The 27,803-nt window shown below is 39.5% G+C and overlaps 1 protein-coding gene across 1 annotated transcript in view; it reads right to left on the reverse strand.

Moving 5' to 3' along the window:
- Positions 1–27,803, reverse strand: part of LOC128738224 (SCY1-like protein 2) — a 154,639-nt gene that overhangs the window by 9,971 nt on the left and 116,865 nt on the right. Inside the window, exons 17-18 of the mRNA XM_053833207.1 lie at positions 25,601–25,618; positions 19,360–19,509 (exon numbers count right to left, since the gene is read on the reverse strand). Coding sequence (XP_053689182.1) covers positions 19,360–19,509; positions 25,601–25,618 — 168 coding nt within the window. The remainder of the gene's footprint in view (positions 1–19,359; positions 19,510–25,600; positions 25,619–27,803) is intronic.

A 27,803-nucleotide genomic window follows, 5' to 3' on the forward strand; every position in this document is an offset into this window, starting at 1 on the left:
TGATGAAGTCTGCTTTACCGACCATGAAGCCTTTAGCCGGGACTGGTTATAAGAATGATACTCTTGTCCAATGACAAATTGTAACTAGTCTCCGCACTTCCTGGCTCTAGAGCTACATTGGTTGAAAAGTAGTAAGAAGCGTAGAGGGAAAAAGGGGTAAAAACACACCGACACTTTAAGCACGGATAATAAGCAGTTCGCTCACTCTATAGCGATACTGCAATAACAACGAAGTGCGGAACAACACCTGGATAAGATCACAATACAAGAGCAACGTATGAAAAGGGCCAATGTGCAAATGAGAGATTCTCTTCGTGTCTCCTCTCTTCCGCTTATCATGGCTGTGCAAATGCACTTGTATGGATTAATTATGCATGAAACAGTTGCTGGTGTTTTTTGCTAGAGTAACGAAAAATTGCATTGAAATGCCGTGGTGCCATGGAACGAAAAATTGCATTCATGTCGCCGTGGTAAACGCAAGAGAGGAGACACAAAGAGAATCCCTCATTTGCACTTAGGCTCTTTTTACATGTTGCGCGAGAATAGATCAAAATGCTGGTTGTAGTGATAATATCCACACACACAAAAAATAAATTCTCTGGCTTTGTTATCGACGAGATTGGGCTGCGAAGATTGTAGGTAAGAGAAAATATGAAACCAGTTGAAGAGCTTTATCTAACAATTTTATCTTTGAAAAAATACTCTTCAACATGAAATTTCGATAAAGCTGTAACTGTTTAACAAGATGTACCCATCCAGTAGAGAGCAAGGTTGTAGGTTGACAGAAAAGAGAGAGTTCCTGCTGAGGAATAGCTTTGCCTGATAACATTGACCGTTTGTCCCAATGTAAAGGAAAGCTTTTTGACGGTGATTGCTTTGTAAGGCAGAAAACATATTACAAAAAACTCCTAAACTTAGTGGGCGTCTACAATCTACACCCTATGGTGGGACAGGTTTACGGAAGCGTGTCACCTGCAGCGGGGGGCTGAATGAAGAAATATGTAGTCTCGAATGCTAAAGTTAAGATAGCAGTTTCATCACGAGACTTGGTAGCGTTGCCCTGGTAAAGCAAGCTGTCTACTAAATACTATCTACTAAACTACGGACAACCAAGAAAAAACGGCATCTGCCCAAGCCACGAAATAAGGACATGCAATGGACGCTTTGTCTACGGAAGACATACGTGCACTTGCCGTATTTGAACGAAAGGTGTTGCGGACTGTTTTTGGCGGAGTACAAACGGAAAGCGAAGAGTGGCGGAGGCGTATGAATCACGAGCTACAGGAATTGTTTGGAGAGATTCCCATGGTACATCTGGTGAAAGTTGGGAGACTATGGTGGGCCGGCCACGTCGCAATGATGCCAGACGAATGTGCAGTGAAATCCGTTTTCTTCAAGGACCAGCACAAGGAATAGAGGAGTCTAACATGCTAGATGGCTCGACCAGATTGAAGCCGACTTGCGTGTGTCAAGACGCGCAACGATTTGGCGACGAGTAGCCCTGGACTGAGTACAACGGAGAGGAATTCTTGATCCAGCAAGAGCAACCCCGGCTCTCTGCTGGTAGAGTCAGTCGTAAATGGACGCATGGTACCTGAAAATACAGATCGCTGAGTTTCGTCGGTGGCGATATGATGCTGCTTGAGCAGCTCGTACCTGGGAAAATCTGCATCATGGCATTATAGAAGATCTCTCGCAAAAGCGAGACGATGTAGAAAATTTGTAGTGGCAAGGCCGAATTTTAACAGAGTGGTGGACTTTTCAAAAAGCTAGGAATCGGCTTTTTAGTATAACACAAATAACAAACGGTTGGAAAAATTTCGATCTGCCGGAGGCTGCAATACCCCAGCGCAAAATAGGAAAGGTGCAAATTGAGAATACTCCTTATCGAAACATACCGCAGATTGAAGATAATATGGTTTTGTTAGCTACTGCTGTGCTTATTTCATGGATTCGAGCTTCCCACTTTTGCCCCGCGGTATTCGCACTTTTGCCCCGCTAGTGGGGTAAAAGTGCGAATCGGCACCTGATCAGAAGGATGAAGAATTTATTTTGCATAACACTATTATTCCAGATGATTTATAGTTGAATGTGAAGACATTGAGTAACTTCATCACTATAAAATATATTTTGTTGTTGTCCTTCTTTATATTTTACGAAAATTGATGACAACTTCAAACATTGTATTTATACCCCGCCCTACTCTACATGCATTTGGGATCTCTGGTCACCGCCAACATCAACACGAGTAGAGAGGCTCAATAACGTCATCGAGCCTAAACTCGGATTCATTTTGCAAACGTTTCGATCAAGAAGCATGTTCCGTCACACGAAGCTGACGATATATGAATCGGCAATAAGACTAGAACTGGAGACTGCAACTTTGCTTACGAAGAATATACGAGCACTTGCCCTATTTGCATGAAAGGTGTTGCGGACTATTTTTGGCGGAGTACAAATGGTGTATGAAGGTGTTTGAAGAGAAATTTGCATTCCCATGAACCTCACCAGTACCAGGAGTAGAGGAGTAGGACTTTGTGTGTTAGATGGCTCGACCAGTTCGAAACTTACTTGTGATTTTCGAGGTACTCAATGAATTGGAGACGAGTAGTTTAGGATCTTGTGGAACGAAGACGAGTTCTTGATACGCTAGCTATCCTAGCTATACCAGATATCCGGGATATACGGTACTAAAGAAGATAATGAAACTGATCTCTTCAACAACAGTTGGACATCACCCCGTAGATGAGTAACGACGAGTATTTTGATCTATTGTGATATTGTTCAGGAGTTTTTTCCACACTTCCACACTTTGTTCGTTTTTGCATTATCACTATAGAGTGAGCCAACCGTTTACTATTAGTCTGTCTGGAAACTAAACCATACTGCATGCCGCATTTGAAAACCGTTACGAATCGGTTACGAATTTTCAAAAAGGGACATCGAATGGAGTGTAAAAACTATCGAGGAATTACATTGCTCAATTCTGCCTACAAGGTGCTTTCCCGTATCCTGTTCTGCAGACTTAGCGGAGTCCTTCGTCGGCGAGTACCAAGCAGGTTTTCGTGAGGGTCGCTCCACGATGGATCAGATGTTTACCCTGCGCCAGTTGCTAGACAAGTTCCGGGAGTACAACTTGCAGACACACCATCTATTTGTGGACTTTAAAGCGGCGTACGATTCAGTTAAACGAAATGAGCTGTGGCAGATAATGCTAGAACATGGTTTTCCGACGAAACTAGTTACGCTGATTCGTGCGACGCTGGACGGGTCCAAATCATGCGTTAGAATAGCTGGTGAGACCTCAGCTGCTTTCGTGACGTTGGATGGACTGAAGCAAGGGGATGCACTCTCTAATCTGCTATTCAACATTGCCTTGGAAGGTGCATTACGAAGAGCAAACGTGGAAAGGAATGGAACTATCATCACGAAATCTCACATGCTTCTCGGTTTTGCGGATGACGTCGATATCATCGGAGTCAACCGTAGAGCAGTGGAAGAGGCCTTTAGGCCCTTTAAAAGGGAAGCTGCGAGATTGGGACTTACCATTAATACCGCCAAAACGAAGTACATGGTTGCTGGTAGGGAACGTGGGAGCTCAAGTGGTGTTGGTGCCGAGGTGGAGTTAGATGGGGAACGATATGAAGTAGTGGTAAATTCCTCCTTCTGGTACACTCTTGACATGTGACAACGATGTAAGCCGCGAAGTGAAACGACGAGTTGCAGCCGCGAATCGGACTTTCTACGGATTACGTAGCCAACTGTAGACCCGTAGTTTGTAAATTCGCACAAAACTGGCGCTCTACAGAACATTAATCCTCCCGGTGGCCCTTTACGGACACGCATCATGGACGCTAAAGGAAGCTGATCGTCGAGTGCTTGGGGTTTTTGAGCGTAAAATTCTGCGATCTATACTTGGTGGCAAAATGGAAAATGGAGTGTGGCGCAGACGCATGAATCACGAGCTGTACCAATTATACAAATATGCTGATATAGTGAAGGTAGTGCAATGTGGTAGACTGCGGTGGGCTGGACACGTGGCCAGAATGCCCGATGAAAGAGTAGCTAAAACTATTTTCAACAGAGAACCAGAAAGAGGCCGTAGACTCCGAGGCAGACCCCGCACCCGGTGGGTGTGTGCTGTCGAAGACGATGCGCGTTCAGCTGGTGTTCGTGGGGATTGGAGAACGGCAGCCCAGGACCGACGGTATTGGAGGACCATAATTCGTTCGGCGCAGAATCGGTAACGGACCGTTGCCACTAAAGTAAGTAAGTAAGTAAGTAAGTACGAATCGGTACACTGCTGCCATGCTTGATGAAATGCACGGCACGCTCAAAACCGCCGTCGGCTTCGGTTTTATATTTTAGGCACCGGTTTTTAACACTTCGGAAACATTCGGTATTGTGTACTTTTGCTTCATAAAAGTGCCACGAATTATGCTGAACGATTAGCGTAAGTATGTGTCTTCTCAAACCCGAGCATACTCTTGTAGGGTGGCATCCGATGTAAGATATACTAGGTGATATATTAATCGAGTGTATTGAGAACCGTTCAAAGCCCGGAGCAGATTCAGTTATAATTTGATTTGATTTGAGGGATCAATCGCACCGTGAGCCAGAACCATTCTTATAAACTAGCACAGAGAGAGGATGTGTATGTGTGTGATGTGTTTTTCCTTATTGCAGAATTTTTTTTATAAAGGAAGGATATGAAGGAGCCTTAGAATGAACCGATGCTAAAATCACTTAACATCGAGTGGCCTGTTTCTACTAAAATTCGAACACACGACTACTCCATTGTCAAGACATTTTTAAAACAAGCAATGCCCTATAAAATCAGGAAATTCTTCTTGGAGTATTCTTGGAAAATAGTAGGTTTCGAAATTTATTAATATTGGTTTTGTTTGTAAGGCCTGTAAAAAAATTTGAAAAACGTCGTATCCGCATTGCCAACATCCAATGTCATGAAAACTGGAAATGGCTGGTCTCTTCAGTATTTTAGACAAACAAGTCCCCGTAAGCTAGAATATTTTCAACAATACATCATATATTTGCATTATAATAATTTGAAAAAATACTTTTCAAGTGGCACGGAAGTAGCAGAATAGTTTGAAAATTTGTGTTTTTTTTATTGGAAACGTTGAATCTATCTGCTCTATTTTGAGATGAATAATTTTCCCATCCTTGAGAGATCGTCATGAAATTTTATAGGTGGCTAAAGGAGGTACCACTTGAACGTTTAAAGTTCGATGAAATTGTTATACGTATCGGTTAGTGTGGTGTGTGTGCAGTCTATCGACTGCACGGATGCTGCTATCTTCTAAAGCGCTACAAGCGATGTTCACTCTTAAAGTTGAAGTGGAGGTTTGAGCTTTTCCAGTTATTTTGCGAGCAACAAATCGATATGAAAATCAATTTTGCCCAAGCGCAAGTACCTAGACTGTCAAGATGTTTTCAGCGCGAAGCACCGGTGCTTCGGAGAAACGTCATCTTCGCTTCGACTAGCAATATTTTTTTTTGCAGCTCACTGCAAAGCTATCGAAATTGATAACAAAATCTTGTGATCAAAACCACTCATGGAGAAAAATACTTCGTTTTACCGCCTCAAGTTCATTGTGCATAAAGCAATTGATTCATATTTCATTTCGCATACCTCCGTATTTTATGGTAAAAGCATTCCACCGGTTTCGGATGCGACTTGCGCCAAATGGAAATCAAAATTATTGCAAGCGGTGCATCGGATTGGGCTGGCTGAAGCGTACTCAGGGAATTACTGCAGAATCCATTATCAAGCGACCACTGATAACGATGACGATGACGAGAATAAATGAGTTTCGGGTGCTGTCATTCGAAATGCTGAAACTGCGGGAGTAAAAGTGCTTGAACTGGTTACTGGATGTCGAGAAATTGGTAATACGTTTTCCGGTGCATTCCATTCCGATGGATTATTACGCACGGTAACCAAGGAGAATCGCTCCAAGTTGTTTTTTAGTTAATTTAATAGTTGTTCAACTCTATTATAGTCGGTCGGTAAATATGTACATACATATGTTAACACCGAATCGCTATAGTCGTGCTGTGATTAATTGAAAATGTGTGAACGAGTTTTCGCCAACACTTTTATTATGTTGACACAAAAGAAAATATTCAATCAGCTGCGGTGAATTGAAATGAGTCACTTGATTGCAATTGCATTGTACATTATTGAATATTCCTTTTGGTAAAGTTTTTCCAAAATAATAAAATACCGCTGTTATTTTTTCTTTTAATATGTGCAAACTATGGTATCAGAGTATTTTAAGTTACGTCATTTATACAAGTCAAAATGGCAAAAAAAAATCTTTGTTCAAATATCGTTGTTTCTGACTTAGCACTTCTTCTAATAAATAAAATGGGATATTGTACTTTTGTGAACGGTGATCTGTAGGAGCACTGGAAGTTAGGAATCAATACTGAGGAGATAAAATGCTTTATCCAGCGAAAAACAAGTTGGATGCGTAAACAATCTTCCTTTCATGCAGATCAAAAGTGCATCGTCACATAAATTGCGCGTTGCGTTCCAAGCAGTCACACTTGAAGGAAAAGCAATAATTAAAGCAAAATCAAAACGGCCGGTTTTGGGCTTCAAGCATTACAAGGTATGAATATTTTAATATTTGCATTGAATGTTTTATTTATATTGAGTGGAGTGTATTTCGTTAGGGCGAAGGACGGAACGGAACGGAAAAGGACGTGAAAGCTTTGTGGAATAAAACATTTAAAAACGACCAGAAATGGAAACATTCTGGCACCAAGCTTCCTTTTCCGTTCCTTTTTCTTGCCATTTCAATTAGGAAATAAGTTTTTAATTGCCATTCAGATGTTGAGTGACACGCAGAACGCTACTTTGCGAAGAGAGCGACGGGAATTATTGTTGCTAGGAATGGTTGTGCAGAGCTTATACAAGAAAGGTACAAATGCTTTGGATGTTCCCAGCAGTTTTCGTTGTCAAATGCTTTTGTGCTGTACATATTTCTATGATGACTAAATAATAAACATTAAAACGTTTTCGTTAGCATGGATTCGCAAGGAAACAAATCTTCTATCGGTTACAATTTTCCACGTAATTCATGTGTATCCAGTTAAATTTTCGGAAAAATATGTTTTTTGTGAATTTTAAATTTTGGGACAAATATGCTTTTTAAAAATTAAGTGTTAGGTAGCGAGAACACTGTAGAAAAAGGAGGTACCTAGTACAAATGGAGGCGCGTGGTAATCTTCGGTCAATTACTAGCAAATATAAATATAAAATTACTTCTATGGAAAAAACGACCTGCTGGAATGATAATTACAAAAGTAAGGAAAAAAGTCTAGTATCTTGTTTTTTACTGTGAATTTAGCAGGATAGATTTTTTTCACGACCAGCCCTTGCTTGCTAATGGAATGGATTATGCTTAACGAGCAGATGGAAAGGATGAAAATCATCGATAATTCTTTCCAGTAAGCCTAATGCCAGGAAAAGTATCCTAAGGTAGGTATAATTTGCTACATTTTGCTATGATATGGTGTGTCCTTGAGCAGAGTTCGTGGAGTCCACTGTTATAGAGCGCTTGATTTGCATCTGGATAGAAGAAATAAAGTGATAAAAGCGGCAGTGAATGACATACAAATAAGCAGAAGAAGAGTAACAAAGTATTTAATTGTGACAGTGAACACAAAGTTTTCATTTCTATCTACGAAATTAATTTTTACTTTTCCGATTCGTTCTGTGTCGGGTCTTATAAGAAGATTACTTTTGATTGTTTATTTTTCTTCGAATCGATGCGATGGCGATTGTGTTTTCTGGAATGCAATAAATAATGGAGAGGGAAATACAAACCGAGAATTGACAGGACGACGTTTATCCAAGCTGTTAAAGTTATCAGCTGAAAGCTTTAAAAGAGTTTATAGTCTACAGTGAAAGCTTGGAAACCATCAGTCAGGCAGTGTAATGATGTATTTATAGCAATCATTCTACATCAAACAGAGAAGCATGAGAAAATGAAGATGATTTGATGTGTTTGCCATCATATTGCACATAGTTGTACACGCTTTGGTTGTTAATTAATAAGAGATATACTTTATTAGTTAGTCTTAAATCCTAATCAAAACTAGTAAATGACCGTTGAAGTAAAACTCGTATACATCATCAGTCTTTACTTTTTATGTTACTTGCCACTAGGTTGCAGCATCCCAGTGCCCGGATGACCTTTCCCGCTTTCTCTTTGCGTTCACTATGCTTAAGAGATTGAATGTATACCCATCACCGGGACGAAGCAATTAAAAATTTATTTCAAAGCTCATCCTACTTTTTGCTGCTTCATTTTACACTGATGGTAATAAGCTTGATTCTGTACATTGTTCGTTGCGTTGATTCCCTAGCGGCTGTCCTGCGAATGTTTTTTTTTGTTTTAAATTTTAACTTATTTTTTCCCTTGTGCCAGAAAAAATCAATTGTTTGCCATAATAATTTTTTGAACATTTGTTTGCATTCAGTTTTTATCAACATAATTATTTGGTCCTAGGATATTAAAATTAATTGTAGATTATGTGAAGCTATATCGGTGTTTTTGGGTTTAAAGTTATCAATGTGTAGTATTATTGTTATTAAACGATACAAAGAAAGCATACCGATTTGATTTTATAAAGTGCTAACGATGAGAATCAGTCAGCTGAAGAATAATAGAGCCGCCGGAAAGGACCGATTCCCGACAGAACTCTACAAAATGGCAAAGAACCACTAGTAAGGGCACTTCGCTAGATAATTTCAAGGATTTGGGGAGAGAAGAAGCTACCGGAGGAATGGCTGGAAGGTATGGTGTGTTCCATCTATAAAAAGGACGATGTAATTACCGCAGCATTACACTGTTAAACACTGCCTGCAAGGTGCTTTTCCAGATTTGGTTACGTTGTTTATCCACAATAGCAGGTGAATGCGTAGAGCAGTATCAGGCGAGCTTTATGGGGGCCCGTGCTACTGCGGATCAAATTTTCACTTTCCAACAAATCCTGTAGAAAAGTCGGGAGTACAACGCATCGTGGTTGCCCACGCATCATATTTTGGTGGATTTCAGGGCAACATTTTTTTTTTCTTTTTTTGGGTACATTTTCCACTGCGACCAGTTATTTGATCTATTGTGGCAGGCCCCAGTTTATTGTACGCCACATCAGGGTGTCGTATCACTATTAGTATGAGTGATTTCCACTTGCTGATCGACGGCATTGTCCCAATAAGGTATTATACAACGAATAAAGTTTATTGCCTTATTGGGAGAATTCATCCATACATCCGAGGGTTGTATTAAAATCATGTCAAAGAAAGTTTTTCTTTTATGAAGTAGTGCCACGCAATAACATAGTAGATGTTCCGCATTTTCACTTTCTAGCTTACAGAAGCGACACGTGTCATCTTCTAATTTTCCCAGTTGTTTTAAGTGATATTTACTTGCGCAGTGGCCTGTTACGAGGCCACAGTAAGTACGTAAGTCCTTTTTAGACAGGCTAAGAAGTTTCTGGGTTATTGTTTTATTAGGAGCATACAGGGCAGCATACGGTACAGTCTAATGTGAACAGCTATGGCAGATAATGTACAAGAATAGTTTTCTTGGCTGGCGCGGCTAATCAAAGCTACCCTGGAGTGAACGATGTGCTACGTGCGTATTTCGGGAGCACTTTCGAGTCCTTTCGCAGAGAGTTGAGGCAAAGGGATGGACTGTCCTGCAGGCTATTCAACATCGCTATTGAAGGTGTGTCCCGACGAGCGGATATCGAAACGTCAAAAATGACCAATAGTCAAAAATGATCTTCAGCAAAAGTAGCCAACCCTAGTCTTCGCAGACGACCTCAACATCATTACTAGAAATCTTGTGGCGCCGAAGGCAATCTATGTCTGACTAAAAACGGAAGCTACGGGGATTGGGATAGAAACTAATGTGTCGAAAATCAAATATATGGTAGGTAGAGGCTCGGCGATGATCTGGTTGATGAATTCATATAATTGGGATCTCTGGTAGCTGCCGACAATAATACGAGTAAGGAGATTTAACGATGCATTCAAGCTGGATGTCGAGCTTACTTTTCGCTCCGTGTAGTTTTCTACCGATTTGAGACTGTAACTTTGTTTACGGAAGACACACGTTCACTTGCCGTATTTAAGCGAAAAGTGTTGCGGACAATTTTTGACGGAATGCACACGCGAAGCGGAGAGTGCCTCGGGCGTAAGTATCACGAGTTGCATGCTGGTATTACTTAGTGAGCCACCTGACGAGAATCAGGAGGCTACGTTGAGCTGGTCGCGACGCAATGATGCCGGACGACAAGGCAGGGAAATATGTTCTCTTCAAGGACTTCACCGGCACCATGATGCCGGTTGATGAGTAGCCCAGGACCTAGTATAATGGAGACAAGCTCTGGATACAACACGATCCATCCCGGTTATATAGTGCTAGAGGAGGATGAGGAATGTATGATTGTAAGGTCACTTCGGTTTCCCGTGATAGGCGAACGAAAAACCAAATAGATCACATTTCCGTCAACCAAAAGTGCTTGCGTGATGTACGTAACAAATACAACGCCGACCACCGTCTTGTCATCAATGAGATACACCCGCTCATCACCACGATTGGACGAGATCGTAGGATGTTATTATGATGTCCGCCGGCTTGAAAATGCTAAGGTGAAAAGGGCTTTGGTCTAGCAATTAGCATCCCTAGTCGTCTCAGAACTACCGCCTGGTGGAACCAAGATCCCTTTCGTATTAACAAGCGATGAAACCCTTGGCTGGCTACGCAGTGGGCAGAAGCAATAGATTTTGGTTGAGAGTAAGATCCGTTAAGAAGACAGAACAAGAGATCCTTGATCAACTCCCTATCTGGCGAAAGAGAAATGGCCGCCGTTAAAGAGTGTACTCGAAAAAAAATGAGATAAAGGGTGTCCCATATCAAATTGCACCACGGAAGAAACGCTGTAGAAAATTACCCATTGGATATTTTCTCTTGATAATTTGAGCAGAAGTAGTTTAAAGTGTATTGTTTACACTCTATTTTCATTGCGGTCAGTTTTTCGAAAATTCGATAAAATGGCGTCACTCGAAAAGCAACGTCCCGAATTTATTTTGCGCAGCACCTGGAAAATCCTCAACTCTCTCATCACGAATGATGAGACTTACGTCAAGGCGGACTTGCGGCAGCTTCCGGTGCTACTGTACTACACCGCCTAGCACAAGTTTGATGTACCGGAGGAAATAAGGATGCAGAAACTTTCAAAGTATGCCAAGAAATACATGATTTGGCAAGTGATCTGCCCATGTGGCAAACGGAGTGTGCCATTCGTGACTACCGGGACTGCAGAGGAGTGTCTACAGAAGCGTCTGCTTCCTCTGTTGATGCAACACGAGGGCCCTATGATCTTCTGGCCGGATCTAGCTTCGTGCCACTGTTCAAAAGATGTCCTGAAGTGGTACGAAGCCAACGGGGTCACTTTCGTACCCAAGGACATGAGGACATGACATGAGGTCCATCGAAAAATACTAGGCTATTATCAAGCAGACATTACGGAAATATCCCAAGGAGGTCAAACCTGAGGAAGACGTGAAGAAAAAATGGATTTTCGTACGGATGAAGCTGCAGCCAGGTTGTACAACACTTTTTGTGTGGAGTTAAGTGTAAAGTGCGAGCATACGATTATAGTATTGAAGTTAAATTAGCTAAATATGCCAAAAGCTTAGTAATGGGTTATATTTTGTTTTCTGAAAGTTTGCAAAGGATCGGTCAATTAGGTAATTTTCTACAGCGTTTCTTCTGTGGTGCAATTTGATGTGGGACACCCTTTAGATGGACTGCCAAACCAACTGCCTACTCCGCGCACTTCGTTTTCGTCAGTTCGGTACAGCTTCCAGGTGTGGGTTTGGCCTCCGCGTTTCATTTGTTATTCCGGTTCGTTGCCATTTGCACCTTGAAGATATCAAGGTTGGCAGGTTTCATCGATTGTTTTGGACAAACCAGATGGAAACATTCGGCTTCTTTGCCCCATGGTGAATCGAAAATTTCGACCGACGCTTGAACATACTCAACACTTTTCTGGCCTTCATAGGATCTCTTAATTGGGAAGGTAGTAAACGAGATCGAGTATTCGTCCAAGGTACTCAGTGGCCAATTACTCAGTGATTTTACTTGTTTTAAGTACAGGAATTCAAATTCATCAACCACAGTAGCAGTAGAAAGCAGTAAGGAATGGTCGTATTGTGCTTCATCCTCCACATCACACCAGGTAATTTGCGATTGGTTGTAATCACCACAAATGAGAACTCTGTGGTCAGCAGCCTCTTTCTTACGTAACACACGGATCAAGAGGACATGGTTGTCTATGAACCTAACTATCTTGCTTCTATCGGGAGGAATGTAAACTGATACAAGCAAAAATTCGTGCCTTTGATAACAGCACAAACAAAGACTTGTTCGAACGAATCAAGAAGATCTATGTTTGGCGCTCAAAATACGAATTTTCAATTCAAACGTCAAATACGCATTAGACACATTCCAGCGTTACGGGACACAATTAGCACCCATTGTTATCGTGTGAATCGCCTCCTGTTTCATCAATTTTTTGGCAAATAGCTTGTAAAATAGTTGTTTAAAGAGTACTTCATTTTTACAATGCCAGGGATTTGATTAAACAGGAATCGATCTGCATAGTTGGGATAGTGTCCCGTAACGCTGGAATGTGTCATTATCGAATGCCTGCGAGATGTAGTGCATATCGGCGGAGACAACGCGATAACTGCAGGTCTTCGTTAACAGTTACCTGCGATTCATCATTCGGCATAGTGACCTCATGCTTGGGTGTGGCTTGGGCGGCGGGTAGAGCCAACACTCCAACCACTCGAGGATGGAAGACATCATACTTCGATTCCGAAGTATTTTTGGAAGCGATCCGAAGAGAGTGCGGTGATCGCGATATGCCCGATCCGAACGCTGGTCATTTGGTTGAGGTACTGTCGCGAGCGTGTGACGTCACCATGTCTAAGAAAAGCCGACCCAGGTATGGTAGGTTACCGGCTTACTGGTGGACAGAAGAAATTGCGGAACTCCGTGGAGAGTGCTTTCGTGCGAGGAGAATTATGCAAAGAGCTCGTTAGGACAAAGGCAGGGCAGAATGTCGAGTAGCACTTTTTGCTGCACGTGCAGTACTTAAGAGTGAGATAAAAGCTAGCAAACGAGCCTGCTTTGAAAGGTTATGTGCTAGTGCCAATGTGAACCCGTGGGGTGATGCCTACAGGGTCGTAATGGCAAAGACCAAGGGTGTGATGGCGCCCGCAGAGCGATCGCCAGAGAGGCTGGAGAGGATCATCGAAGGCCTCTTTCCGCGCCAGGAGCCAAGGCCCTGGCCTCAGACCATTGAGTCGTCTCACGGCCGACGTTTCAGTATCTCAGACCATAGCGTAAGATGGTCCGCCTACATGCCGAACATCCAAAGTAACGTGGGCGACGGCGATTTAGAGGTTGGGAAGGAAGCAACGGTTACGAACGAGGAACTCATTGAGATCGCTAAATCCCTATAGGTGACCAAGGCACCGGGGCCAGACGGAATCCCAAATATGGTCATTAAAGCGGCTATCTTAGAGACTCCCGAATTATTCGGGGTAGTAATGTGTAGATGCCTGGAGGATGGCCACTTCCCAGACAGATGGAAGCGACAGAACCTGGTCTTATTGCCGAAGCCGGTAAAACCTCCGGGTGTCCCCTCGTCATATAGGCCGATCTGTTTGCTAAATACTGCCGGTAAGGTGCTGGAGAGGGTTACCCTTAACAGACTCGTACAGTACACTGAGGGTACAAACGGTCTGTCAAGGAACCAATTCGGCTTCCGAAAAGGCAAAGCTACGATGTATGTCATCTTGTCTGTCACTAAGACAGCTGAGGTGGTAATCTAGCGCAAGAGGACAGGTATCCGCTATTGCGCAGTAGTCACGCTCGACGTGAGAAATGTATTTAATAGTGCTAGCTCCATATCCAACTCGCTTCGGAACGTCCAAGTGCCAGTGTTGCTGTACAGGATTCTGGAAAATTATTTCCCGAATCGTGTGCTATGCTACAACACGGAGGTTCAGAAGTGCGTTCCAATCACCGCAGGGGTTCCGCAAGGCTTCATACTGGGCTCGGTGTTAAAGTTAAAGTTCCCGGTAGGGGTGGTGATTGTCGGCTTTACGGACGACATCATCTTGGAAGTCTACGGTGAATCTATCAGAGAGGTGGAGTTGACGGCTGCCCACTCTATATGCATTGTTGAAGATTGGATGCGCTCCAGAAAATTGGAGCTAGCGCATCATAAAACGGAGTTTATCGTGGTGAACAAACGCAAGTCAGTGCAGCAAGCAAATATCAGCGTCAGAGACTGCACTATTTCGTCAACGCGGTTCTTAAAACTCCTGAGAGTCATGATCGACGACAAGCTCAAGTTCGGGAGCCACGTCGACTATGTCTGCAAGAAGGTCTCCACAGCTATTTTGGCATTGTCTCGTATGATGTCTAATAGCTCTGCGGTATACGGCAGCAAGCGAAGGCTATTAGCCATCGTGGTCCAGTCCATACTCAGGTATGGCGGTCCGGTGTGGTCATCGGCGTTACACGGAAAGAAATCTGAATAAAGTCATGAAATCATGAAACTTGAATTGCTGTCAAATCATGACTGAACTGTCATATCAGGTAGCGCAAAATCATGAATAATAGTTCATGATCTTGCGTTGTGTTGTATAGTAAGAAGTTCATGATATCATGATTATTATTCATGGTGTATTTTCATAAAACATAAGCTAGAAACCTGAAATCATGAGTCATTTTGCTCACATTGGAGAATAAATTTCTATCCGTACCAAAAGCTACCTAGGTAAACTGGAAAGTACCTATCGTCTCATGTGCTTGAGAGTGGTGAGTGCGTATCGCACAGTTTCACATGACGCAATCTGCGTCTTAGCGGGTATGATGCCTATTGACATCATCACCAGCGAGGACGTAGAGCGCTTCAACCAACGTGGAACTAGAGGCATACGGAGTACCACAAGATCGGCCTCGATGACCACAAGGCAGCAGTCATGGTCTGATTCCACAAAAGACTGGCGGACAAATCGACTTGTCCCGGAAGTATCCGGGTGGGTCAACAGGCGTCACGGCGAAGTCAACTTCCACCTGACACAGATTCTGTCAGGGCATGGTTGTTTTAGATAGTATCTGCACAAGTTTGGGCATGCGGAGTCCCCCGCGTGTCCCAAATGCGTGGATGTAGAGGAAACTGCGAAACATACTTTCTTCATATGCCGTCGTTTCGCAGGCGCGAGAAGCAACATGATGGCAGTAAACGGACAGGACTCTACTCCGGATAACTTAATCCAAAGGATTAAGTTCCAGCTCGGACGTCTGGGGAGCGGTCAATGCGGCAGCTATCCAGATTGTACTTGAGCTACAAAACCGCTGGAGTGCCGATCAACGGCGAGTAAACAGCCTAACTACCATAGTCCAGTAGTTATCTAAGAGAGTGCGTTAAGCACAATAGCCCCTCCCTGAAGTAATACCGATAAGGTAGGGGGGATTGAGGCTGGAGACTCGAGATGGGTTTTAGTGGGTCGGGATCCTCACGCCCCACTAGGGGGTCGGAATACCCTACCCCACACCCTGAGTTGTCCTCTCAGGTGTCTGATAGTACCGTATCTTCTCAGGTGCTTAGCAGATATCCCTACTCGTAAAAAAATGCTCGGGTGTCCTTTTCGGAACCGCATTACCGATGTCACCAGCATCCGATAGATGCAGAGAATTGGGAGCGTAAAGAAAGAGATGCATTTGAAATCGGCAGTGAGGAATTCAACCGGAATCCGCAGGGACAGCACAGAAGAACTAGAGGCTCATGCCAGCGTCGCCAAGCCAATGATATTTGTTGACCCGGCGGATATGGATATAAGTCGATTATATAAATGAGCAATTCTTGCTGAAACAAAGCCACTGCTCAAATAATGAAACTTTGTTGTAAATTAAGGGGAATTACATTTTCAATATTTTAAAACAGTGGACCCCTCGGTTACCAAGGGGCTAGACAGTATGCAAAACAGTTGAATTTCTAGCAAACCTTGACATATTTATTATGAGATATTTCCTAAATTTACAATGAAACAAATAAAAAATAACATAATTCGGTAAAAAGCAGGATGGGGCCGCAATGCTGGATTTTATCAAAAATCGCCTATTTTTCTATGAACCATGTTATTGTTTTACGATCGCCATTGGAAAGCTACCAAAATAGGTGTGCATTGGCATTAATCAAATGAAGTGACCAATTTTCTGTACGAAGGTTCACAGGTGTATTGTCATATTATCATATTATCAAAATTATTGGACATAGCAGGAAACTTCGGACTTATTTAACTTATTTTAAAACTTCGAGGACTTCTATTTTCCCAGAAAATTCCTATTTTCATATATATCGTTATTTTCAAAATTTACAACTCTTGAACCAAGCATATATTTTTTTTGTGTCTCTACTTTCAATCCTGGATGTAATACTGCATAACATATGAACTCCCCGAATCACGGCCTGACTGCCCCAAGTCGTTGTTCTGTGATGATTCGTTTTCATATGAGAAAAGTTTTTAGTATCACTTGCAGTATATTGCAGAAAAGTTTAGATATTTACGCCCCCTACTTGTGGTAATGTAAAATGGAGTTTCGAAAACATAACATAAAATGAAGATCTGCAAATGCTATCAACATTTCACGTTAAAAACTTTGCGATATTCACGGTTCAAATTCTTATAAAATCTCTCCATCGTCAGCTGGTCGGGTTTCGGAACAACCAAATAACATAAACGTTTTTCAAATTGAATACTAACTTTTTAACCCAGTTATTAACTCGATATAAGCTTCATCGTTTACATCCTGCGTCAAACATTAAATATTAAATAGGTACGCATCTCTATTCGAGTAGAATTTTTCGCTAGAATAGAATGACGAAATAAAAAAGGGACGTGATGGCAATTTAATTTTCAATCTTGCTGGCACTGGGATTCTTAATCAAATTTGCGGAAGCACGTCGCGGCGATGGGTATATAGCCTTGCACCGACCGACCAGGAGAGAAGCATCAAGTCAGAGCTCGCTTTTGATGTGTTGGTTGGTGCTATCCTAAACGACGCATGACTTCGGAAGCTCTGCCGGTCCTAACTGACAGGTGAGTATTAGGCTTATATTACTTTCGTTTCGCAGTTCGGAAGGAGAATAAATCCATATTGTGTAGTAACTTTTGCTAGAATGAATCTTTTCAAAGGAATATAGATAGGTACACAGTCACCCTCCAAAAACATAAGAAACGAGACGCGTGTTCAAAAAAGACCATCGAATTTCGCATTAATGTTGCCTTTTGTTGCTTATGAAGTCAACTTGTCTGATCCTTTGCGTATTTTTCTGCACGTTAACGGAAAACGAGGGATTTTCTCCTTTCCAGAAGCCTTTTCGGGGACCAACACGGAAAGTAAATAAATGGGTCCAAGTATGGTAGGTTTAGGAAAAAATGGTGCTATATCGCTTCGGTGAGTGCATTATTCGATGCTTTAGCCTTGCTCAGTCAGGTAGCAATGAGGATCTACACTTCCTGCACTGGTGGGTGAGACGTGGGAGGTTGAATTTTGAGCGATTGTTATTTTTTTTTCGTGCAGCTTTCTTTAGCTGTCAGCCAAAAGTCAGTCAGACGACAGACGATGCTCGATGTGCGTGTCATAAAACCACATGTCAGGCAACCGACGTATGCGTAGACGATTGTGAATGACGATTAGATTCGTTTTAAAAAGAGCTGCTCTTATTGTGCTAAATGTCTAACCTTTTGTAGTCATGTATACCATCATTTATAGGCATTTAAAGAAGGATTTTGTCAGAATAAACTACATAGACATTCTCAATTAGATATCATTAGTTGCAATTTTATATGTAGCAGTTTAGTTTGAACCAGTAAAACGTGTGTGATCTCGTCCGTCTCGTAAGCTAAAACGCTAAACATATAGTTTTTAATCGCATTTAAATAGATTAAAAGGTTTAATAGATATGGCACTGTTTCATTATCAGCAATCAATTACCAATTGGAAGTAAAATAAAGTATCACAGCTTTTCAGAACCACACATTTAGTATTGCCAATTCTATGACATTATCGCAATATGAGCGATGCATTAAAATGTCTTCCAAACTTCACACTTTCATAAAAGTTAAGAGAAAAGTTGTGTTAATTATTTTTGTTTATTTGTTTATTTGTTTATTTTTAATAATTCCATCCGACTCAAGGTCTTAATGAAATATATGCTCTTCAGTACTAACGTAGAAAAACTATGCTAAATATAAAAATAAACAGAAAAAACGAGATCACACCAATTTGATAGAAGTTTAAAACATCACAATATCATTAAAAATTACCACTAAGTTTACAGTGTTTTCAGTTCCTGATGGTCCCTATCGATAGCTGGTATTAATCCAGTAACTATTAAGTTTATAATTAATATTGAATTGTAAAACGTATTTAATAAATACATTTACCGTCCATCTTGAAACTCATCTTCGTGATTTCGTGACAGTATTCTTAACTCTAGAGATTCGAGCTAAAATTAATTAGTGTACTTACGTGACTCATTTAATTTTCATTTCGGATCGAATGAAAACCTTGTGTTCTTAAATACTATGTTGCGCTTACTGTATGCTTATTTTCCTACTGTATTTTAGGCTTGCCGAAAAGGAAATTGTTTTACTCCATTCGTAGGGAATTAGATTGATCTCTGTGCTTGGATCAATTACAGAATCTGTACCTTGACCGTTCTTCTTTTTCGTTTTATATTACTCACTATTGGTAGCAGGAAAGTACGAAAGACATGCCATTGAAAACAAGTGTAAAGAGTTGGAAATCTTTATGATTAAGTGATGCAAAACGACATGATTGTGAACAATTGCTGAAACTAAAACGTTTCATTAGAATGAGTGCAGATATATAAAGAAGTAACAAGAAAGATATCACAATGGTGTCTAGTGTTAATCTCTAGAACGAGATCACTACATTACAAAATAGATAGTGTAGAAAAGATGCAAGTGAAAGTAACCGGAAAGATATCTTTAAAACATGTATAGTTCAAAGGAGGAAAGTATACGATGGTATAGCTTAATCACTTAAGAATTAATAAATTTTAGCCACTGAATGTAATATTGAGTGACGGACACTTTCGTACATAATTGCTTCGAGTTTGACTACTAGAATTTCCATTGAAAAGAGACTGTTGAACCGGACTTGCGGCACCGGAGCCACCACCGTAACCAGTCAGTTGTCTTACCATGCCGGAACCGAGCTGCTGCAGCAGCCCCGATCCGGACCCAAGCGGGCCAGAGGAGAGTACCGTCGAGGTACGGCGGCTGCGGATCGATTGCATGCTGGATGAGAGCAGGAACGGCACGCTACTAGACGTATTTGGCATCGAGCCGCCCTGTGGAAGAGAAGGTGAAATGAAGAGAACAAAAACCCAAAAATTCCATCGGGTCACGATGAAGGTTCGCAAAGTGGGAAAGAAAGAAAAATACATTTTATTAATTAGAATATGGTTTATTAAGTAGAAGAAAAAACGACTCGGAAGGTCAAATCAGTCGTAAACAATGTTGCTCACTGGGGCTTAGTATGTTAATTCATTACATTTTTTGTGACGATTGATCAACATTTAGAAATAAGTACATAAATGGACGATTTAAGGATAAAAACTGATACCCAAAATTTAATTAACTAATGCAATTCAGACGCACGGTGTTTTGATTATAACTGTAATGAAACGGACATTTTTAGCAAGTAAAAACCGGAACCAGAAATATGCGCTTCGAAAAACATAAAATTAAAACACCATGCGTTTCCACTGCAATATCGAAACCTTATTTCATCAAAATAAATCCTCTCTAATGCATAAACTTATATTTGTCTGAATTTTTAATACGTCAAGTAGAAATATCGCAACTTTCCAGAAAAATTATAGCTCCAATAACATTTTTATTTAACTTGTCACTCCAACAACAAAGGTTTCTAGTGCTTGAAAAAAATCTTATATGTTTCCGGTGTTGAATAAAGGTGATAAGTGTAATGCAGCAAATTACGGAGAAATAACTTCTTTGTGTGCGGAGTCTAACGTTTTCGAAACTATCGTGAATGAGACATTATATGCTGCCTGTCGGAATCATATTAGCACAGTGCAATACGAGTTTTTTCATGCAGCGGAAACTAACCTCATTAATTTCGTTTCTTTTTTCATCAAAAGTATAAGTTCCATAGCTCAGGTTGACCCAAAAGCCCCCTTCGACACTGTTAACCATAAAATACTTCTATGCAAGCTGAAGAGACTTGGCTGTACTGAGAGGATCTGTAACTGGTTATAATCATATCTCGTTGATAGGTAACTATAAGTACGGTTTGGAAATTGTCAATCTGTTACATTTGCGAATCAGTCAGGGGTACTGCAGGGTAGTAACCTGGAGCATCTGCTATTTTTAGTATTCGTAAATGATGCATCGTTGTTTCTTGATCGAGTCGGACGACAGTTTTTTACTGATGATTTGAAAATATACGTCGCTATCCGGCAAATTCTTTAAATCTATTTAGCGGCTGGTGTGAGAGGAATCAGCACTCATTAAGCATGCAAAAATGTTTCGTCATCAGTTACCATCGCATGAAACATGTTATCCAATTTGATAACAATATCTCCGATACCAAATTTAGCAGAGTAAAACACGTAAAAGATTTAGGTGTAATACTAGATGAAAAACTAACTTTCAGTCCACAAATCTCAACGACTATCGAAAAAGTAAGCCATCAACTTGGATTTATTTCCAAAATTGCTCTAGAGTTCAATGACCCTTTATGCTTCAAAGCTTTGTATTGTTCGCTATTCGGTTCGAAACTAGAGTTTGCCAATACTGTTTGGTGCTCCTATTAGGACATTTTGATTAAGAGACTTGAAAGCATTCAGCGCTAATTCGCTCGATATGCTTTGCGTAGTCTTCGTTGGAACGTTCCACATAATTTGCATTCCTACGAAGATTGATGTCCCCTATTGGGCCAAAACACCCAAAACGAAAACGAAAACGAAAACGAAAACGAAAACGAAAACGAAAACGAAAACGAAAACGAAAACGAAAACGAAAACGAAAACGAAAACGAAAACGAAAACGAAAACGAAAACGAAAACGAAAACGAAAACGAAAACGAAAACGAAAACGAAAACGAAAACGAAAACGAAAACGAAAACGAAAACGAAAACGAAAACGAAAACGAAAACGAAAACGAAAACGAAAACGAAAACGAAAACGAAAACGAAAACGAAAACGAAAACGAAAACGAAAACGAAAACGAAAACGAAAACGAAAACGAAAACGAAAACGAAAACGAAAACGAAAACGAAAACGAAAACGAAAACGAAAACGAAAACGAAAACGAAAACGAAAACGAAAACGAAAACGAAAACGAAAACGAAAACGAAAACGAAAACGAAAACGAAAACGAAAACGAAAACGAAAACGAAAACGAAAACGAAAACGAAAACGAAAACGAAAACGAAAACGAAAACGAAAACGAAAACGAAAACGAAAACGAAAACGAAAACGAAAACGAAAACGAAAACGAAAACTGTAACTATAGAAAACAGAAAAACTAAATCAATAGAAAATAAAAACTAAATATTAGTAAGAAGAAATCGTATAAAGTATTGGCATCGAAAATTGAAAATGGTAATGGAAAAAATAGAGGAAAGGAATGAAAAGAAAGGGATAAAGTTATTGAAAGAGAGAAAGGATATGAAAAGGAACAAGAAAAGAATGCAAAATACCCAAAAAAAATAATAAGGACATTGCAAAAATTTTTGAAAGTGTTTGTCACTTCGATGTTGGGCAACTGAAGGGGAAAACAGTAAAAAACCAAAAGTGCATAATTGAAGTGGACTTAACAATCTAAATCTTTAAGAAAATTCATAATTTGTTTATTTCAGATTTTGAAACTGCAGTCTTTTCCGTTTATTTTGATACTAATTTTGTAATGATCCGACTACGGGAAGTGGCCGAAAAACGATCATACACATAAGCATTCCAGTGCGGCGTGGGACAACCTCGACGAAATAAAACACCGTTCCTGTAAAACATGATTTTCAAACTTTATGTACCTTTTTCTCAGAAACTACACAACATATTCTAATAGTGCGGCGGTTTCTGTTTAATTTGTTTCTGGTTTAATGGTGAAAACCCGATCTAGGTTAACCTGTAGTGGACCCTTTACCTGTAATGGTCCTCGGGTACAATTTCAGCGTGTATTACCTTGTACTTCCTATTTCTGAAGACATATGATATGAAACAGCAAATACTAAAAATAACACACATTTTAGTTCATAAAATTTTAGCTGCTTTTGTTCACTAATGCCTTAAAATTAACATTTTCAACAAGTGAGGGTCCATTGTACGGCTAACAATGCAAAAAATGTGGCCATTAGTGTACCCTCTCCATCCAAAATACATTAGAGTTCCTATAATGGACCCGGTCGTTATTCGATTGTAGAAAATACGGGTCCATAAAAGGAAAACGAACATTCCATTCTGTTTTGAAAAATATGTAAAATATAAAAATTTGCAACATAAATTGAAATTATTTTAGGTTTAACCAAGAGTCATTAATTTTGTATGTGCCATCGGTTGGGTATTTAGCATTACCAATTCAAAATAATTCACAGAAAAAGACAACTCCCGCACTGAAGGGTCCACTAATGGCTAATTTATCCTAATTTTGTTCCTACGACATGTGTGCGTGTATGAAACGGTATAGACTGGAGGGACAAAATTAGATATGCGACTAATCTAGACTAATCTAATAGGAGGGTGCAGCTGTAGTTTAATTGCCTGAAACATTCGGGTACCAATCGAGAGAATGTGAGTCCCTCCTGCTATTGAACGGCCCAATATATTTTTGCGTTATATCGAAGTTTCCTAGTTTTATCCAGTTTACCATTCTTCTCACCAAACGCTTCTTCACTTTACAAAAAAGGTTAAGAAAAAAAATAAGAAAGAAATGGACACTAAACAAATAAAATTACGACAAAAGCAAAAAAGACAGTGCAAATATATTAAAATCGTTTTCAAAATCCGTGTAAAAACGTATCCGTGTTCGTAAAAAATCGTGTAAACTCTAAAATTTACGTTAAATCCACGTAAATTCCCAATTTCGTATAAAAAACCGCGTAAATTCCGGAATTCGACTTCAGTGTACTTTATAAAGTTTTTTGTCCTTCCGATGTTGGGCAACTAAAGCAAGACGGTTTCGATTTTGGGACCATAGGCGACAAGCATTTGTTGGCAAATTCGTAATCCTACTGTATATGTTATTGTTTTCCATGCGAAACCCTACCAAAAGAGAGACAAACTTGAAAGAATATTTTTTTCGCTTTACCGTAATCGCATAATTCGAACTTCCACTTCTTTGTCATGTTAAACGCGGTAACACTCCGTTCAAATGAAAATAACTAGTTTATAACAGGATGAGTTCTAAATAACAAGTATATTATAATAGTATCTCCTTTTCGTTTTGTTATAAACACGGTTTCGTTAAAATAACAAAAATTGTAACCAAATCCGCTCTAGGCGTATCACAATTATATCAAATTATGCTAGAAATTGATCAAGTTCATTTCAAGATGAGTTACAAAAACTAGCATTCAGTCCTTCTTTATAACCAAAATGTAACAAACCGTGTTATCAGAAGCAGAACGAGATGGATTCTTTATAAAATATTTCCTGTGTCGCTGTCCCAGGTTTTACTATCACATTTATAACACACTTTGATAGAAATATCTGTAAGGTTTTGAGAATAAATTTAAATGAAATAAAATTTTAATATTGCTGAATAAAACCTAAAATTCGTTTAGTGATTTTTTGCAAAACATATTTCGATGGATCATCATACATATTCCGTTTTTCGAAACTTTTGTTTGATGTCATTCATTACGGCCTGATTGACAAATAGTCTATGTTTAATTGTCTCAGCTTTGCTGCAACTTGTTAGGTACACTAATTGGCGATAAGTTTTCGCATTCTGTCGGTGTTGTAAAAAATTTCAAACGAACGTGCCTGCAGCACGTTTAACGGGTTTTCATTTTTTGTCATTAAAGGGCAGAGTAATGCAACTTTTTTTTTCTCGAAACGATGTAAAAGTAAAAAATTATTTTTTGTTTCGCTAGGTATGTAGGTAAGTATCAATGAGCTTCGAAAAATAAATTGATGATAGGTACATACTAGAGTTTGCCATAGTTAGCGCAGTGTTGATTTGGCAATTTTGCTTATGGCGTTTGACAGCATTTTTTTGTCATGTGAACTACGGGTGTAACCACTTTTTTGTTTAGTTACAAGCGCTTTACCGTTTGCTGATCCCTTTTAAATACATGAGAGTGATTGGTTTTTACAAGTATTAGCAAAAATTGTTTACTGGATTGGATGGTTTTTTAATTGGATTGAAAACATTTTTCTCTTTATGGTGCACTCTTCTGTATAGTAGGTACCCTACTAAACAGTATAAGGTTGACGTGTTGTAGCTCACATGACACTTCAGCGTAATAAAATACTTGTTGGTTTTGGAGTACAATATAATAGGGAATTTTACATATTTTTGGGTTTCTTAGGGGAAAAATTTGTTTTAGACTGATTTGACCTTTCGTTTGTTCATCGGCGCATTTTGAGCAATGACAATCGTATTGGTTCCAATACATATCATATTCCTTTTGGATTATTACGATATGTATTGAAATTAGTTGTAGCTGTAGAAACGTTCCATTCAGGCACACACGTACAGTTTTTTTGTAATAAATATCTATATCAATATCGAGCTCGAACAAACTCTTGTGAACGCATACCATCATCATTCGCAAAGAACGTGTGACAACGACTAAAACAATAGAGAGCGAAAGATGATCGCAAAACGGGCTCAAAACTCGAACTTGAACTCATTCCGTAACTGTACATGATGAACGCACTACGTGAATAACGAGGCTATGAGTAATACAACTGTCACCAAGCCACACGACAGGCCCGGTTATAAATAATGAACTCATACTGATGCGCAGTGAAGTTTAATTCTCCCAGGTACTAAATTAAACTAGAAATAAAATCGAAATTATATGCACTTGTCGAAGCGTGATAAACTGTCTTATAATTAAGCTGACAGATTGTCATTCGGAACGCATGGCTGGCTGGATGGATGGATGGTGATTGGATGAGGCAGATAAAACTGAAAAGAAAAATGAAGACAAACTCCCACCATACGTTGCAACTTTCAAGTTCGCAACAGATGGTGGTGAAAATAATTGATAGATAAAACTTTTCTCTCCATACCTGGAGGAATCAATTTATCAAGATTAAACTAACTAACAAAAGAAGAAAAGCGCATGTGGAGCGATGAGAGATCTAGAGCGACGAAAATTATGGAAACTCAAAAGAGGTAACTTTTCCACTCGCAATTGTTCGATGCAGCTGATATGATGAAGATTGTATGGGGGACAGAGTACTCACGATCATGCTCCGTGAAAGCTATCGAGGAGAGAAAAACTTATGTTTATGTTTACATGAAGATGAATGTTTTATCACACCGTATAGAACTACAATAGTAACTTACATACGTACATAGACTAGACATAAAAGGGAACGTGCGGTGTGCGGGCATCGGGAGTGCAGAAGCTAGATCGAACTTGAGCTATAGAGTGAAAGCTGTGAAGAATTTTGCTCAAGTGGAGTGAAACAGAGGAGAAACAGATGACAGGTACTTGTAGGAAAAGTTCTGTAGATAGTTAGGGGAATACATTTTTATCTTGGCATTTTTATTTAAAAGTTGGTTTGAGAAATAGTTTTGTTATCTGTTATTTAATGAGTTCGGTCAAATGATTTTTAGGTATAAAGTTCAAGAATTTGCAATAAATGAATCGTATGAATAGAAGACCTTAGACTCAGACAAAGTTTTCTGATCGTTGTCCAACTATCAAGTCGTTAAATTGGATTATTGACTTTAACGTTATTGCGTTAAGGGGTTATATACAGTTTGAATTTTCGAAAAATCGATTTTCTGTTTATTTCATGCTCGTAGTGTACATATATTTAAGTACGTATCAAGAAAATTTGATGCCAATCCGGCAAATATTAACGAAGTTATACGCATATTTGTAACGACGTATCAGAGCGATTGAAAAAGGAACGCAAAACTATGAACACGTGCTTCTCGACACCCTGTTTTCAAAGTCGATGAGCAAGATTTCTCGAAAACGGCTGAACCGAATCGCTTCAAATTTCACACAAGTGTTCTAAGGATATATTCTAGAGATTAATCGAAGGTTTTTCCTCACCGATTAATATTTTTCATTGTATGGACAAATTAAGGGCAAAATTTATGCCAAAAATCGATTTTTTTATGTTTAAGAAACCGCCATTTCGTCAAAAATTATTATTTTGCTAATTCATTTGATCAATCTATAGATAATATATTTATTAAGGAATCGATGATCCTTTTCGGTTTTTCGATTTCCGATAATTCAGTTCATAGATATCGTGCTCACCACAAGACGCCTCATTTTTGAAGAGTTCCAGGAGATTAACTATAGCAGTTTTAACTTTTTTAAAAACCAAAATATGTTAAAATACAGCCAAAAGGTGACTTAATATGTATACAAATTTGCACTTTAATTAGTTGAAGGGGTTTCGCTAGACAAATTCTAGAAAAATCGATTTTTTAAGCATACTAACTGTATGTAACCCCTTAAGAAATTAAAGTGCAATTATCCATTATTTAAAGTGTCCAATTTAAGTATACACTATGAAAAGTTAGTTCTTACAAGTACGAGACGTACGTCAAGTAATCTTTTCCTTCTTTGTTAGTATACAAACCTTCACACCTGGTATGGCTTAACTTATTTGTGTGAGAACTAACCAGTCATTAACAAAAGGTGGGACACCCGACCTTTCAGAAGAAAGTTTTGGTCTGGAAAAAATCTAGCAATCGCAGGATGACGAATCGGTTACTGCTTATCACAAACATGACAGCCGATTAAATTGAAAGCTCTGGAATTTTTGGTCCAATAGAATTTGAAATCAAAGTTTAAATTGAACTAGAAACTAGATTTGGAACTAGAACTGTATTTGGACTAATTTGGGATTGAAACTTTACTTCAAATTGAATTGGAAATTGTACTAGAAATTGGACATAGAATTGCATTCGAAATTGAACATAAATTTGTTCTGGAAGTTTCACTTGAAATTAGACATGAAATCGCACTTAAAAGAGCACTTGAAGTTTTTCCTAGAAATTGACATTGAATTAGACTTGGAATTGAACTGAATTGAAATTCGAATTGACATTGGGCATAAATTAGATTCTAATTGGACTTGACATTAGGCCTGGAATTACATTTACAAACTTAACCATCATTAGGACAACTGCAGTTTATCAATTTTAAATTTGTTTTTTACTCGTTTGTTTGTTTCACTTGTTTTTGTTTCCAGTTTTCGTCATTTTCTAATTGTTTATCTCCTTTCTTTCAAATTTTACATTTTTGATGGTTCTGTTTTTCTGTTTTGAAGTCTCGTTTTTCCACCTTTTCTGTAGCGTTAATTCTGTATTTGGCAGGTTTCCTTTTTCATCCGTCGCCCTGTTTTTCTTTTCTTCTTTCCTGTTCCGTTTTCCCGGTTTTTGTTCCTTTCTTTTATCCTTTACCCCTTTTCCATGCTT

The sequence above is a fragment of the Sabethes cyaneus genome, chromosome 2, assembly GCF_943734655.1.
Source record: "Sabethes cyaneus chromosome 2, idSabCyanKW18_F2, whole genome shotgun sequence".
In the NCBI taxonomy this organism is placed as follows: Eukaryota; Metazoa; Arthropoda; class Insecta; order Diptera; family Culicidae; genus Sabethes; species Sabethes cyaneus.